This window comes from Myiozetetes cayanensis, unplaced genomic scaffold (assembly GCF_022539395.1).
Source record: "Myiozetetes cayanensis isolate MyiCay16 unplaced genomic scaffold, myiCay2020 scf15, whole genome shotgun sequence".
NCBI lineage: Eukaryota > Metazoa > Chordata > Aves > Passeriformes > Tyrannidae > Myiozetetes > Myiozetetes cayanensis.
The window spans coordinates 16,034,727-16,048,873 of NW_026087159.1; the positions used below are offsets into that span (position 1 = coordinate 16,034,727).

Below are 14,147 nucleotides of genomic sequence, written 5' to 3' on the forward strand. Positions count from 1 at the left end.
TTAAGGACAGGAACCTTGTTTTCTTGATTTATTGATCTTTTTCCTGGCACGGGGCAGCAGCGGTGGCTGTGGCTGCACAGAGTCAGTGATGCCATCTGTCCTTTGGGTCCCATCTCCTGAGGTGCTGCCCAGGGCTCCCCAAACCAGGCATACAGAGAGCATGGAGAGTGGGTTTAGGTGGAGCTGGAAATCATGAGGAGGGCGAGAGGCAGAGGTCTCCCATTCCCCAAGAGAATGCTGCCTGCAGTTATTGCTCCTCAGCTCTTGTTCCTTCATCTGCCACAGCCCTCTCCCTCCTTCCCCAGGGCTGAGCCTCCCTGTGCCCATCCTGAATCCCTCAGTTCTTCCTAGAGTTTCACTGAGGCACTGGTTCCTGCACGGGCAGTTTGGGGAACCCAAGGGCAGGGAACTGTCTGTGTTCCCTATCAGGGCTGACATCAGATCCTTAAATCACCGAGGGATGCCATCCCACACCGGTACCCACAGCCCAGGGCACCAGTGCCCACACCCTGAGGTGCCAGCCCCTGGTCCTCCCTCATTTGCTTTCCCCTCCTGGGCTGGTGAAACTTCCCAACAGCCTTTCAGCCCCAGCTCCATAAAGCTCGCGATTCATTCCGCAGATATTTCCTGCGCTGGGGCTTTCCGCAGCATCTGCTGGTTTGAAGTGCTCCGTTTATTCGTCCTGGGGGCACCATTACTTTCTGCTTTAGCAGTTCTGCCTGTTCTGAAGTCTCTGCCAGGCTCCATCTACGGGAGAGAAAATTGGTGAAAGAATAATAATGATGATTGTTATAAATATATATTTCATTGCGGTGGCCCTTGGTGCACGTGTTTGTCGCTGACGAGGAGACCAGAGGGTGAGGGGGGAACACTCGGCTCCCAACAGGCTCCCAACAGCAGATGTGTGTCCTCACCCTGCTGCCTCCTCCTCCTCCTCCTCCTCCTCCTCCTCTTGCTCCTCCTCCTCCACCCAAGGCACTTGTCACTACACCCCCATCTCTTTTCCCCAGAAGGTTTCTGGTGGGTCAGGGGTCCAGAAGTCCTGGAGAGCTCTGGAGGTGGGTTCCTGTTGTTCCTGACTGTGAGGGATGTCCTGGGCAGGCTGGAGCCACTTCTGAGATCATCCATCCATTGGGATGGATGGAGAGAACAGCTGAGTGGGGAATAGTGTGCAAAGAGCTTTGCACAAGGGGCATGGCAAAGAGGTGCACAGCCGTGTCTCCCGGCTTCTGCTTCAGTTTCTCCATGGATTTTTGCTCTTGTCTGGCTGAGTGAAAACATAAATCACTGACAAATGATCCACATCAGCCCCAGCAGCACATTTCACCTCTCCTCAGGGGATTATCCAACCAGGGCCTTTGTGAGGGAGTGCAGAGGATCTTTGCCCTTGTTTCACCATCTGTGCTCCACCATCATGTGGATGATCCCCTTCCCTCATGTCCTCAGCCGCTGCAGCCTGAGGATGCTCCAGGCCTGTGTCCCAGCCCTCGAGGCCACTCAAACTCCTCCACTTCCATTTCCTGCTGCAGAGAGTTTCAGGTATTTCCTGTAGACACTTTAAAATTCCTCGAGGGCTTCTCCATTTCCCCCGCAGAGGGATGGCCTGGAAGCAGGACAGCAGGAGCCGTGCAGAGTGGGGTACCTGGGAAGACTTTGTACAGATCAGCATTCCTTGGCTCATTTTCCACTGGCCTTTCCACTTGGAGCAGCCCTCCCCTCCCTGCAGATCAGATCAGATAGTTGTACATGGGCCCTCCCGGGTCTGAAAATCAGTAAATGCAATTCCATCTGCCGTGAGGATAACGTTACCACTGCCAGATCATCCCTGCTCCTGGGCTGCAGCTCTGACCAGAAACCATCTGTATGGCAGGGGCTGTGCCGGGGACACACAGGGACCCATGGAGAGCACCAGCCCTGCACCAGTGGGTACTGTTACCTACAGATGGAAATTCGTCTCTGAGGTACTCGATCTTCCCTAAACTCCTTTGCTGTAACCCTTTCAGGGGACATCTGTTAAATCCCTCCAGGGATGGTCATTCCACCTCTGCCCTGGGGAGCTTCTTCCAGTGCCTCACCACCCTTTTGGGGAAGGTTTCCCTAATATTCAACCTCAGCCTCCCCTGGCACAGCTGGAGGCCGTTCCCTCTCCTCCTGTCCCTTGTTCCCTGGGAGCAGAGGCCGAACCCCTCTGCCCCCACCACTCCTGTCAGGGAGTTGCAGAGAGTGAGGAGGTCCCCCCTGAGCCTCCTTTTCTCCAGGCTGAGCCCTCCCAGCTCCCTCAGCTACTCCTGGTGCTCCAGACCCTTTCCCAGCTCCCTTGCTGGACAGGCTCCATCCCCTCAATGTCCTTCTTGTCTCTCCAACCCCACATTGGAGCCCAGGAAGGTGGGAGAAAGAGATGGAAGTACATCAACCACCAGAGCTCGTGCAACCATAAATGCAAAGTCTGGGACTTGTTTTTCCTTATTTGCTGTTAGATAGGCCATAATCTCTTCTGGAGCCTCCTCCCAGCTTGATCAGAGGTGGTAGAGCTCTCCTGTTCCCCCTGGAGTCACAGGATTCTTCCCTGCCTCCCATGCTGCAGCTCCCAGCAGAGCATCCTGCTACGGCCATCCCAGCCTCACACTTGCCAGGAGAGCCCTCCCAAACACCCCAAGATCTGTCTCCAAATGTAAACAGACATTTTCATGGAAAACCCACAGCTTGGCTCAAGCAGCAGGTCAGGGATGTTGGCTGACAGGCTGCTTTGGAGCCCAGAGAGACCAACACAGCCCAGAGGGTCTCGGTTTCCCTTTTTTGCTTACGAGGAAGTTGGTTCTTATGGCAATTTGTGCTTCAATAAACGTGAAATAAAATCCATTCTGCCCTTTCCCAGCTGGCGTCATCCCCCTTTCCCTCTGTTTATCACATCATATCCATTGCCCTGGCAACCACGGCAGCCAGGAGGGGATGCTGGTGGCAGGTGGGGCGTGCGCCGGCCCCGCACCCCGAAACAAAGATGCCGCTCTCACACGGGCGTCTCCAGCGAGACGGACCGGAGCGAGGGAGACTGGGAACAAACCCGAGATGGGGGCAAAACAGCTTCGGAAGGGGATGCTCTTGGCAGCAGCAAGAAGGGGATGCTCTTGGCGCTGGCCCCTGCAGCACCCACGAGGGTGACTCTGGAGGTGCCGTCCGTGGGATCTGCGGGCGGGGACGCCCATCCCGGCTCCGGCTCCGGGCAGGACACAAACAGGAGCCCCAGCTCGGAGCGGGAAGTCTGCGAACAGTCTGGGGACCTGGTCCCAGGGCAGGTTCCTCTCTGCACCCCCTCGTGGGCCCATCCTCCTCCTGCGCTTCCCCTGTCCCGTCACGCTCCCAGTTCCCCCCTTCACCCCCTCAGTGCGCTCAGAGCCCATTTCCGCCGCATTCCTTCCCTTTAGCCCCGCGTCGGTCCCACCGCTCCCCGGAGAGCCCCCGGCCCCTCCGAGGGGAGCGCAACCCGCGGGGCTCCCCCTGCTCCGCGTCCATCCCGGAGAGATTCCCGCAGGACCGGCAGCCCGGCCCCACGCGCCTCCCGCGGTCTCCGCCTGCCCCCGCGCGGCGGCTCCGGGCACGGACCCGCACCACGGACGGACACACGGACAGACCCACGGACGGACCGCACCGGGACCCGCACCACGGACGGACCGCACCGGGACCCGCACCACGGACGGACACACGGACAGACCCACGGACGGACCGCACCGGGACCCGCACCACGGACGGACCGCACCGGGACCCGCACCACGGACGGACACACGGACAGACCCACGGACGGACCGCACCGGGACCCGCACCACGGACGGACACACGGACAGACCCACGGACGGACCGAACCGGGACCCGCACCACGGACGGACACACGGACAGACCCACGGACGGACCGCACCGGGACCCGCATCCACGGACGGACCAGCACTGACCCGCACCACGGACGGACACACGGACAGACCCACGGACGGACCGCACCGGGACCCGCACCACGGACGGACACACGGACAGACCCACGGACGGACCGAACCGGGACCCGCACCACGGACGGACACACGGACAGACCCACGGACGGACCGCACCGGGACCCGCACCACGGACGGACCGCACCGGGACCCGCACCACGGACGGACACACGGACAGACCCACGGATGGATCCTCACCAGGACCCACGCCCACAGACAGACCCACACCCATGAAGGACCTACAGATGGCTCCACAACAGTTTGAGACAGATGAGGGACATGGGCAGGGAAACACAACGGGAAAGAACAGAAGGAAATCCTGAACCACCGGGGGAGATTTACTCAAGAGAGAAAACTGAGACTGCTCAGAGGGTGCTGAGGCCCTGGCACAGGTTACCCTGAGAAGCTGTGGCTGCCCCATCCCTGGAATTGTCCAAGGCCAGATTGGACAGGGCTTGGAGCAACCTGGGCTAGTGGAACGTGTCCTGCCTGTGGCAGATGATCTTTAAGGTCCCTTCCCAACCCAAACTATCCTGTGATTCCTTGATTCTGAGATGGGATGTAATCATCTTCAAAACCATGAACTTTGGGGCTTGTACCTTGTAACTTCCGCTACTTGTGGCAGTGGGGATGAGATGGGCCCTGTCTGTGCTGGGAATGGGATCTCCTGGAGTGTCCAGAGCCAGCCTCATCTGGGCTGGCCCTGCAGGCAGCTGCCTCCTCTCCCTGCCCCACACTCTCTGTGGGCACCAGAACCCCACTGCCATGTGGCCAGGAAGGACACAAGGACTGTCCAGCAGCCAGTGGAGGGGGTTGAATGCCGGGGGTCCCCAGGGGAGCCTTGTGCAAGACTCACTCTGGCACAGTCAGTGAATGAAGATTAAACAGCCCGGGGAAGTTGCTTCACCTCTTATCAGAGAGTTGCTCTCCCCTCTGCTGCAGTGACTCATGCTCTGCTGAGCCCTTCCCACCTCATCTGGGATGTGTTACAGCCCTGGACCCCACTCCCTCTCCCTACAGATGGGGATTCTCATGGATTGTCTGCCTCCTCTTCCTCTTTCTTCTCCTCTCCAGTGTTTTTGTTCCTCAGGTGTCCCCTGCCCACATAACACAGCTGTCCCCTAAACCAGGCTCCCTTTGGCTTGTCCCCAGCTCTGGAGCCAGCACTGGAAAGGGGATAGTCCCCAAAGGCTCCCATTTTTCCAGAAGTTGTCCCTGCCCACTTCTGCCTGCAGGCCCCAGCTTTGCCTGCCTGGGTTGGCTGCAGGTCCTCCCTCAGGCCAGTGTAACTCTGCCCTGGAAGGGGAAAGAGGCAGATATCCAGATTGCAGGGAGCGAGCCCAGACCCACTGGAATCCTCAGGACGAGCTGGCAGCTGACATTTCAGAGGGGACGAGCACGTGCGAGGTTGAATTTCTCTGTCTCAGAAGCACACACATCTCTCAGAGCCGGGGACAGCGGTGACTCGAGGAGGCAGCAGAGCTAAATCAGATGCCAAACACTGATTCCTCCGCACATCCCCAGGGACTGACAGCTGGAGTCACTCTCACCATCTGTCTTCCCACTGCAACCCCTGGAGAAGGTGCACTCCTCCAGCTAACGATGGAGACAGTGAGAGAACAAATGCATTCATTTCCTGGCCTATGGATTTTCCATTCAGGGACTGCAGAAACACACTGCACTGGGGAATGTGTTTTGCTCATCCCAGTAATGCAGCTCTTGTGCTTTACTGTGTAACAGGTGACACCGATGGACCAGCTCCTCCCCATCTCCTGTCCAGTGCATCCTTCAGGCAGATGTGTCCGGGCTTTCTGATCCTTGGAGGAAAAAATGTCTGAAAGACTGGATTTATTGTTCCTCATGATCTTGCCCTCATCCCAGGCAAGCTTGGAGACCAAGGGGTTGGCCAGAAATTTGGGACACATGATAAAAGCATTTTGTTTCCAGATAGGACAGATCTTCATGAGAACGAGCCCAGAATTAATAAACCATCAACCTGCAGCCAAGTGTGCTGTGTTAACTCAGAAGTAATGAGGTCGTGGTGAATCACTGGGAGTGGGGGACATGGGGGGAGAAACCAGCTCAGAGAAACACTGAATTAGACCAAACCTGGATATAAACCTCAATTCTTTCTTCATGGCTGAAACTACTGAACAGTTTGCCTTCCTCTCGTTAGAGCTCCACTGCAAACTCCCAGGAAAGTGGGAGGGGAAAACCGCAGGGAACCAGCCCAGCCCGGGGGGATGCAGGAGATGGGAGAGGGGGCGGGGGGCTTGGGCAGGTCTGGCATCTGGCCCCCTGGCAAAGCCCCCCAGGGGGATCCCAGAGCCCTGCCCTGGCTCTGCAGGGACCTGTCCCCGCGGCCGGGGCCGGGGGTGATGCTGCTGTGCCGGATAAGTCACGAGGGAGGGCTGTGGGCTCTGCCAGCCCAAATCACCCTGGAGACAGGGAGGAGGAAGAGGCTGGGGCACCTCAGCTGGTCCCCTCCACAGCAGCTGTTCCCAAAAGGGGTTCCATTCTTCAGTGGCAGAGCACTTACAAAATGTGGGCCTACATCCCTTTTAGAAGTTTCCGCTTCTCTTTGCAGAAGTTTTCCAGGTTACAGGGTCTGGGACTTTGGGAAGCTAGCTTGATGATGGAGTGACATCCAAGTCATAGTTCTCACATTGCGAGGGAGCTATGGTGGGAAAAACCCTTCTCCCCAGCTTTGCATATTAATTTATTATGATTTACAGGCTAATCCTGTGCCCCTCCCTGCACCCTGACAGCCTCAGCACCCACCAGCACTTGAATTACCTTTTTCCATGCAGAGTCTGGCTTAGACCACCAACGGGAGCACCAAGGCCTCCTCCACCCCCTGACCTCCCTGTCTCAGGGAACCCCCTTCCTCCCTGCATCACCCGAATGTGGCTGGGAGCAAACCCCAGCTCCCAACATGCCTGTGCTTGGGGGGCTCAGCCTCAAACCCCAACCATGGCCCAGGCACTGCTGCTCTCTGCTCTTCTGCCTTTACTCAGCTGTGGCCCTGCCATGCTCTTCCTCAGTCCTTCTTCCCCTGCTCATGTTCTGGCAGGTTTTCCTCACCCCAGACCTCTCTTCCTCAGCCCCTGCAGAGGTGCAGAGGCGTCTCTGTTTGCACAGGCACACCAGGCATGCTGGCACCTCATCTTCCTCCTGTCTTCCCTGCAGGTCCCCGACCTTCTCCTGCACTACCCCCATCCCAGTGGCTCTGCTCCCTGGGCCAACATTCCCACAATCCTCCACTACCAGCTGCTTGGCTCACTTCACACCTTAATCCCCACCTATACCTGTCTGACAACACTTGCCCTTTGGTATTTGCACACCCACACTCCCCACACCCGTATTTAGCTGTGCCATCAATGGTATCCATGAATCCCTCAGGCACTGCCTGCAGCAGGATCATCCCTAAGGCTGGTGGAAATTCCCAGAGGCTGCTGGACAGAGGGTTCCTGTGCTCATGCCTCGGAAACCCTCTGCCTTTCCTTGGGAAAAGCACTTGGGCAATCCCAGCACCGTGGTGGTTAATCCCCAGCTTCTTGGGGGTGAAAAACATGATGGGAGAAGGGATTTATCAGCTCTTCCAAGCTGCAAGAGACAGCAAACCTGTTGGATCAAGGGTTCAGACATGCCCCACTCAGACCAGCAATGTTTTATTTGGGGCTGATTTGCAAGTCTCTGCATTCCCAACGATATTGAAATGACTCTGGTTTGCAGCAATGGCAAAGCCAGGCTTAGGCAGGCCGGGAAGGAGCTCATCTGCTCCAGACTGCTCAGCTCTCCTGGCATTTTACACTAGAGCAGAGAATAGTTCTGCAAACAATGAGCTGAAAAGTGACATATCGCCCTCCCTTGTTTTCCCATCCATCAGCTGACTTTTGCCTTTTCCCTAATTCCTGAAAGGCTCTCCTTCTAATTCACTTCCCCGAGCACGTGAGCCCCACGGTGCTGGGAGATGCCTGGCCATGGAGGTGGATGAGCCGGTCAGTCCGTGGGGAGCTGCCCTGGGCTCTGGTAACTCCTGCCCACCCTGGCCAAGCCTGGCACTCCCCTCGCCCCAGCATCTCCCTGCAGGTGTGGACACAGCTGGGCTGTCGGGAAAGGGGCAGGGGCTGGGCTCCCCCACGACACTGCCCACCCCAAGCCCCGAGGACTTGTACCCGGGCAGCTCTGGCAGCTCCCTCATCCCGGGGCTGTTGTTCAGTCCAGATGCACTTTTTATTGGATTTTGTTAAATTAAATGTATGATCCCATATTATCTGACCCAGCTCCAAAGTCTCCCAGGCCCAGGCAAACTCTGCTGCCTCAGCTTTCCATTTCCATGTTTATTTACTGCCTTTCAGATTGCCTGGGCTGCACAGTGCAGCCTCTGATGAATAAATAACCGGTGCCCTTGCAGGCCAGATTGATTAGATGGATTTAATTAATGAGCCCAGCTCCCCTTGAGGACTCTCCCAACTAAAATACTGGAACCAGCCAGTGTGTGACAGCACCAGGACCCTTTGATTTACGGGAATATTAACGAGGGATCACTTAGTGACTTCATCGATGCTGTAACAAGGACACCCCTGAGGACGGGAGAGGCTGCCAGGGGTCAGGTCACGGCTGGTTCACCACACGGGGATTGTTCCCCTGGCTGCTCGGCCACCAACATCCTGCAAACGTTCATCTGTCCTCCCCATCCCAGCTGCACCCGTGTGGCCAGGGAGACAGGGAGCCAGAGCTGCCAGCTCGCTTCCAAGGGCACTGGGGGCACACGGGCACTGGAAACAACAGGGGAAAAGGCACAACCCTGAGAGGACACAGTGGGGGTTGCTCCACACCAAGGCCAACCCTGGGGGAATTCAGGAGAGGGGAAGCAAAGCAGGAGAATGAAGCCCACGCTGGGTCAGGATGAGGGGAGCTGGGCAGGGCCAGGGGAAGCTGCCAGGGCCAGGGGAAGCTGCCAGGGCCAACCTGAGCCCCCGTGTGCCAAAGGCCACCTCTCTAATGGAGACAGACGTGTGACAGGGTGCTCAGCCCAGCTGCCCCCCACTCCCCCGCTCCCAGAGCCATGGCAGATGGCAGCCCCCACACGGACCTCTCCCTGCCAGCCTCCGCAGCATCCCGAGAAGGTGCCGCATGGGTTTATTAATTAGTTCATTAAATTATTGCTGAAGTTAATTGAGACCCACATGTTCCCCCCTCCAGCTGCCTCCCAGCCGGCCGTGGCACGGGCAGGAGCTGTTGGTAGGGTCGGGAGCAGGTAAAGAGCTGCCACAGGGAGCATCCAGTGCTGAGCATGCCGTGCCACCTGCCCTGTCCCTGTGCCACCTGCCCTGTCCTTGTGCCACCTGCCCTGTCCCCCCTCTGCCTGGCACAGGCGGCTGCCGGACTCATCACAGTGATGATTGTCAAGTTTTAATTAGTCTCCAACACGATTCCTGTCACAAACACTCTGCTGGGGGTTGTTTGTTTTAATTTGATCAGGGACAGGCACAGAGAGGGGGAAGGCGGAAGGTAATTAAATTTGACTAAAAATCTTGGAATGCCATTAAAGCGGATGTCCTCATTTGCATAATCCGCTCCCCGCGGCGCCCAAAACTGCCACCAGTTTATTGTGGCTGATTTTCCCCCCAAGAGGACGCTGCCCACCCGCGGAACCTGCCGGCACGGCCGAGGGAGGGCGGGGATGTGCAGGGAGAGTGGAAGAAGTCCGTTGGGGAAAGGGAAAAATTCCTGGCTTGCTTCTAGCAATTCGGGGGGCTTGCAGGGGAAGTTGTTCGAGTACCGACAGCTGGGTTGGGTGGGTAAAACATCAGCACCTGGGGTGCTCCTGTACCGGAGCCTTCTGGGAATGGGGCTCCAAAGCTCTCCCAAAGTGCTCCAGAGCAGCCTGGTGTGCATGTTCGAGTGCCAGCCCAGGGACCAGGGGAGAAGCAGGGTGCCATGTCCTGCTGTGGACAGGACACCAAGAGCAGGGGCAGAGCACCAGGACAAACACAGCCGGCTGTGCCTGCGGATCCCAGCCTTGGGAATGCCGAGGCTCCCGGAGCTGGGGGTTCAGTCCCCTGCACGAGGCCAGACGAGCAGCAGGTGGGTGGGGTCAGAACGACTTCATTTTGTAGCTTAAGCAACAACTTTTGCGCTTTGGTGCTGCTTTTCCCTACTTGTGTTTCCCTGTTTAACATGGAGAAAACGCTGTTTGCATTTCCTCCTTGGCTGTCCGTGGAGTAATTACCTGGTAATTATTTCTGCTCGTTGGCAAGTTGGTTCTAATGATGTTTGCTAAAGGTTTGATTACTATTGCAAACGTTGTTTCCACATGTGGAGTTAGGGCTGGGATGCCAGGGGTGTTTCTGGGAAAAGCAGGTTTTCCAGGGAGGGGCTGTACTTTCTGGAGATATTACAGTCAGAGCCGGAGGTTGTGACGCTGTTGGGTTTCGGGATTTTATTGTTATATTGATAAAATAATGAAGATTCTAAACTGTCACCAGGTGACAAGCAGGGATTTGATAGTAAAAATCCTGGATAATTTGGAAAGGAACACAGAGAAGAAGAAGGGACAGGGGTGTTGCGGGAGCAGAGACAAGGAGGGACATCTGCTTGCTGTCCCTAGGATGTGTTTACAGCCAAGAAGAGTGCTCTGGCTGTTTACAGCAGGAGCAACCTGCCAGAAATAAAACCTTGGAATGAAGGAAGGGGAGAAACAATGCAGAAACAGAGCTTCCAGGTGCTGGGAAAGCCAAGGGGTCATCAGTGTCCATCCAGGTGCTGTTAGAATAGGAGAGGCTCTTGCAATATAAATACCACGCAAAGAAAGGACTAAAGAGAGCCAGGACTGGATAAAGAGGCTGAGCCACCACAGGGGCCCTGGAGGGGAAAAAGGGTCCTGAGGAAAGTGTTGGAAGCTTTTAGCAGCCAAGGGTGGCTAGACCAAGGTGGGGAAAGGGAAATGCCACCAACTCCCAGCTGGGCTCTAGAGTCAGCCCTTGGGAGGGCACCCATGGGAGAATTGCCTCTTGCAGTGGCACTGAGGAAGCTGTTCCTCTCCCTGCAGTGTGATGGCAGAGCGGGCTCAGGGCAGCAGGAGCCCGGCTGTGCCAGGAGCACACACACCTCTGTCAGGACTGGGTGTGCTCCTTCCCTGAAAGGAGGAACAGATTCGTGTGTCATGGCCCCAGCAGAAACAGGATGTCATAAAAATGGATTGCACTGGGGATGTGTTCTGTCACTCTGGCTGTGCCCCTGGGGAGCCGCCCCAGCTCTGGGCAGCGGCCACGTGTGCTGAGGATGGACCGGCTGGGGGATGGGGAGGATGGGATCCCCTCGTGGCTTCTGCAACACAGCGAGGGATCCACAGGGCTTGGGATCCCACTTAAAAACCATAGGACTGCCGTGTTGGTTGTAACTAAAAGGAGAACTGGAGCATCCTCTGAGCACCTTTCCCAAATGTTCTTGTAGTTGTGCTGCCTAAAACATATCCTATCTCCAAAGAAAGACTTGGTCTCCCATTTCTTCCAGTCCCCATGTCCTTCCCCTTCCCACAGGGACCATCTGGCTTCACTTACATGTTCTGATCAGATTTATGCAGTCTCTGTTTCGAGAGCGACTCTGCCCACGTTCCTATTTCACTTTCAAAGCACCAGTCAAAGCAGTGTTTTCTCCTATTTGCCCTCCTCCATCTCCTTTCTGCCTGGAGGAAGGATCCCCTGCTAGATCTGAAGACAGAAAAGGAATGCAGGGCCCAGCTGAGGTACTCCCAGCTGGGGGTTGCAGATGGGTAATCTGTGTTCTGAAGTGGGCTGATCCCTCAGGATTCCTGCTGGGACCACTCACTCTCCCACAGGAGGCCACGTGGCAGGCCCCTCTCTGATCCCATCCTGAGGAGCCGTGTCCATCCATCCCAGCCGTGCTGGGGCAGGGCTGGGAGCGCTGCACGGGTTCACAGCACTTTCTTTTATATGAAAATGACCACTTTTGCCCCAAACATCCCGTGGCTGGGGTCAGGCAGTGAGGATGCCTGAATTCCCATCTTGTCCTTGGACCAGACAATGTTTGTTCCACAGGGATGCTGGAACCAGTGTGCCTGTTTGCATGACTGCCATCCCAGGCAGGCAGCATGGGTTTCTTCCAGAGGAGGAAAAAGCACCAGGGAAGCCAGGCCTGGGTGAGAACCAAGGCATTATCCCACTGGAAAAGAAAGCAAAAGGGAAAAGCTGGCTTGGTTTGCTCAAACATAACACTGCCCAGGGGTGTGGCCCTGCGGGAGCTGGCGCTGCCCGGCACATGAGTGTGGAGCTCTGCCGTGGAGGTCACACCTCTGAAATCCCGGGATATAAATCTCTGCTACACGGCTGCACATCCCTTCCTGAGCCCCTGGGTCTGTACTGTAACATTGCAGGGCTGCACCGCCCAGGGACTGAGCCCGTGTGGGGAGGTGTCCAACACACAGCACCTGGGGCTTGGAGGGAGCCGTGATCCCAGGGTCTGGACAAGGATCGCTGCCAAAGGGTGGGAAATTTCTGGCCCATTAACAAAGCTCACATTAAGAAATACAAATGCGGTGTAAAGATGCTGTGACAGCGATTGTACTGGGTATCTTTTCATTAGTATTATTAGTTTGGGGTTTTTTAATTATTGAACTTCCATATCTCAACCCACAAGTTAAGAAATTCTCTTTCCCATTCTCCGCTCCTTGCTGGGGTTGTGGGAGAGAGTGGCTCTGAGCTGCTGGCTGGGGTTAAAACCAAAATGTGAGTGCAGGAAGGGAAATCAGTTCACTCCTAGTCCCTGAGAAAGTTATCCCAGCCCACTGAAAGGCCCCCAGCATGAGGACAATGCTTAAATCCCCTGGGACAAGAGGGTCTGTCCTGGCTGGGGCTGATTTAGGGTAAGGGAAGCATTGTGCCCATGTGGAGGGAGAAGTTGTGGAGCTGTGGGGGCCCATCCTGGTGCAGGTGTGATCAGAGTGATGGGTATTCCTGAAGGTGCATGTTGGATAGGTGGTGGGGGTCATGTCGATACTGGGTAGGTGATGGGGCCAGGTAGACTCCACCAGCCAAGACCCCTGGGTGCTGAGAGCCGTGGTTGAGCAACTCCATTAGAGATTCTTCTGCCTGGGCTGAGATAATGACCTGAGGACCCCAAGGGTGAGCAGGCAGACAGGCTGGACGGGCACCACTCCTGGGGTGGGGATGGCCCACACAGCTGTCTGTGAGGGCTACACTTCTCTTTGGAATGAGAAAAAAAATCAATTATTTTCCCCAGATACACATTTTCAAGGATGTGTAATGAAAGACAACTGTGTGTCTTCCTCCCTGTAATTGGGCTGTTTGCACTCTAAATACAGTACAGCTCCTACCTGACTGGCTAATAAGGAATGATTTTCTCTCCTTTTATCTCCAATTAAGCTGAACTGAGCCTGGCATCGCCGCTCTGCAGTCATTTCCCAGTGTAGAGGTTTGCTAAGTTGTGGGGGTTGGCTTTTAGAAGGCTTGAAAAGATTAATCTCAAATAATGTGCAAGGGAAAAAATGTGGATCTGTGTTAATGGGACTTGGAGGATTTCAGTAAGGAATTGATTTTTTAAATGTTAGTTTGTGCTAATCAGGGGTTGGAGGAAAACACTCTTGGACTGATCAGGTGCCGGTGCCGAGCAGAGGTGGATTTGGGAGCGTGGCTGGGGTATGTGAGCCCAGAAGCCCTGGCGTGCCTCCAGCTGGCTTTGCAGAGGCTCTTGGGTGTTATTTGATGTCTGCCCCCAGTGCAGCACTGTGTAGTGGGGAGAGCCCCTTTGTTCAGCTACGCTGGGGGCTTGGGAGCTGGGCACGGATGTGCAGCAGGACAGGGTTCCCTGTGGGAGTGCCCACACAGCCCTCTGTCTGCTCCAGGGACTGTGCCAGCACAAAGTGGTTCTTCATCATCTTCACTGTTGCTTGACTGATGCTGGATGCTCATCTTCCTCCTCAGGCTGCTCTCCCTACAGCAGATGGCAATGGCTGTGAACCCCAACCCCTGGAAAGACCCTGGAGCACAGCTGGATGTGGGAGCTGCTGGGTTTGGGTCCCTTCACCCACATGTGGGCAGCCCCAAGGACATGCATTGCTCAGCCCTGGGCTGCTCCAGTGCTGTTGAACCTCTGAGCACGAGGGTTTCTTCATCAGCCAGCAGA

The 14,147-nt window shown here is 56.1% G+C and overlaps 1 protein-coding gene across 1 annotated transcript; it reads left to right on the forward strand.

The window, feature by feature from the left end:
- The first annotated feature begins 3,119 nt into the window (after positions 1-3,119).
- On the forward strand, positions 3,120-4,242 carry LOC126637540 (filaggrin-2-like). Its single transcript, XM_050310887.1, has 2 exons — positions 3,120-3,268; positions 3,423-4,242. The coding sequence occupies exons 1-2, from the start codon at positions 3,120-3,122 to the stop codon at positions 4,240-4,242; spliced, it is 969 nt and encodes a 322-aa protein (XP_050166844.1).
- Positions 4,243-14,147: the final 9,905 nt, after the last annotated feature.

Bases quoted from the DNA above. Each gene is read 5' to 3' on its own strand.
- LOC126637540 (XM_050310887.1), top strand. From the start codon at position 3,120: ATGCTCTTGGCGCTGGCCCCTGCAGCACCCACGAGGGTGACTCTGGAG. The intron at 3,269-3,422 runs GTCTGGGGACCT...CCTTCCCTTTAG, and splicing joins GAGCGGGAAGTCTGCGAACA to CCCCGCGTCGGTCCCACCGC.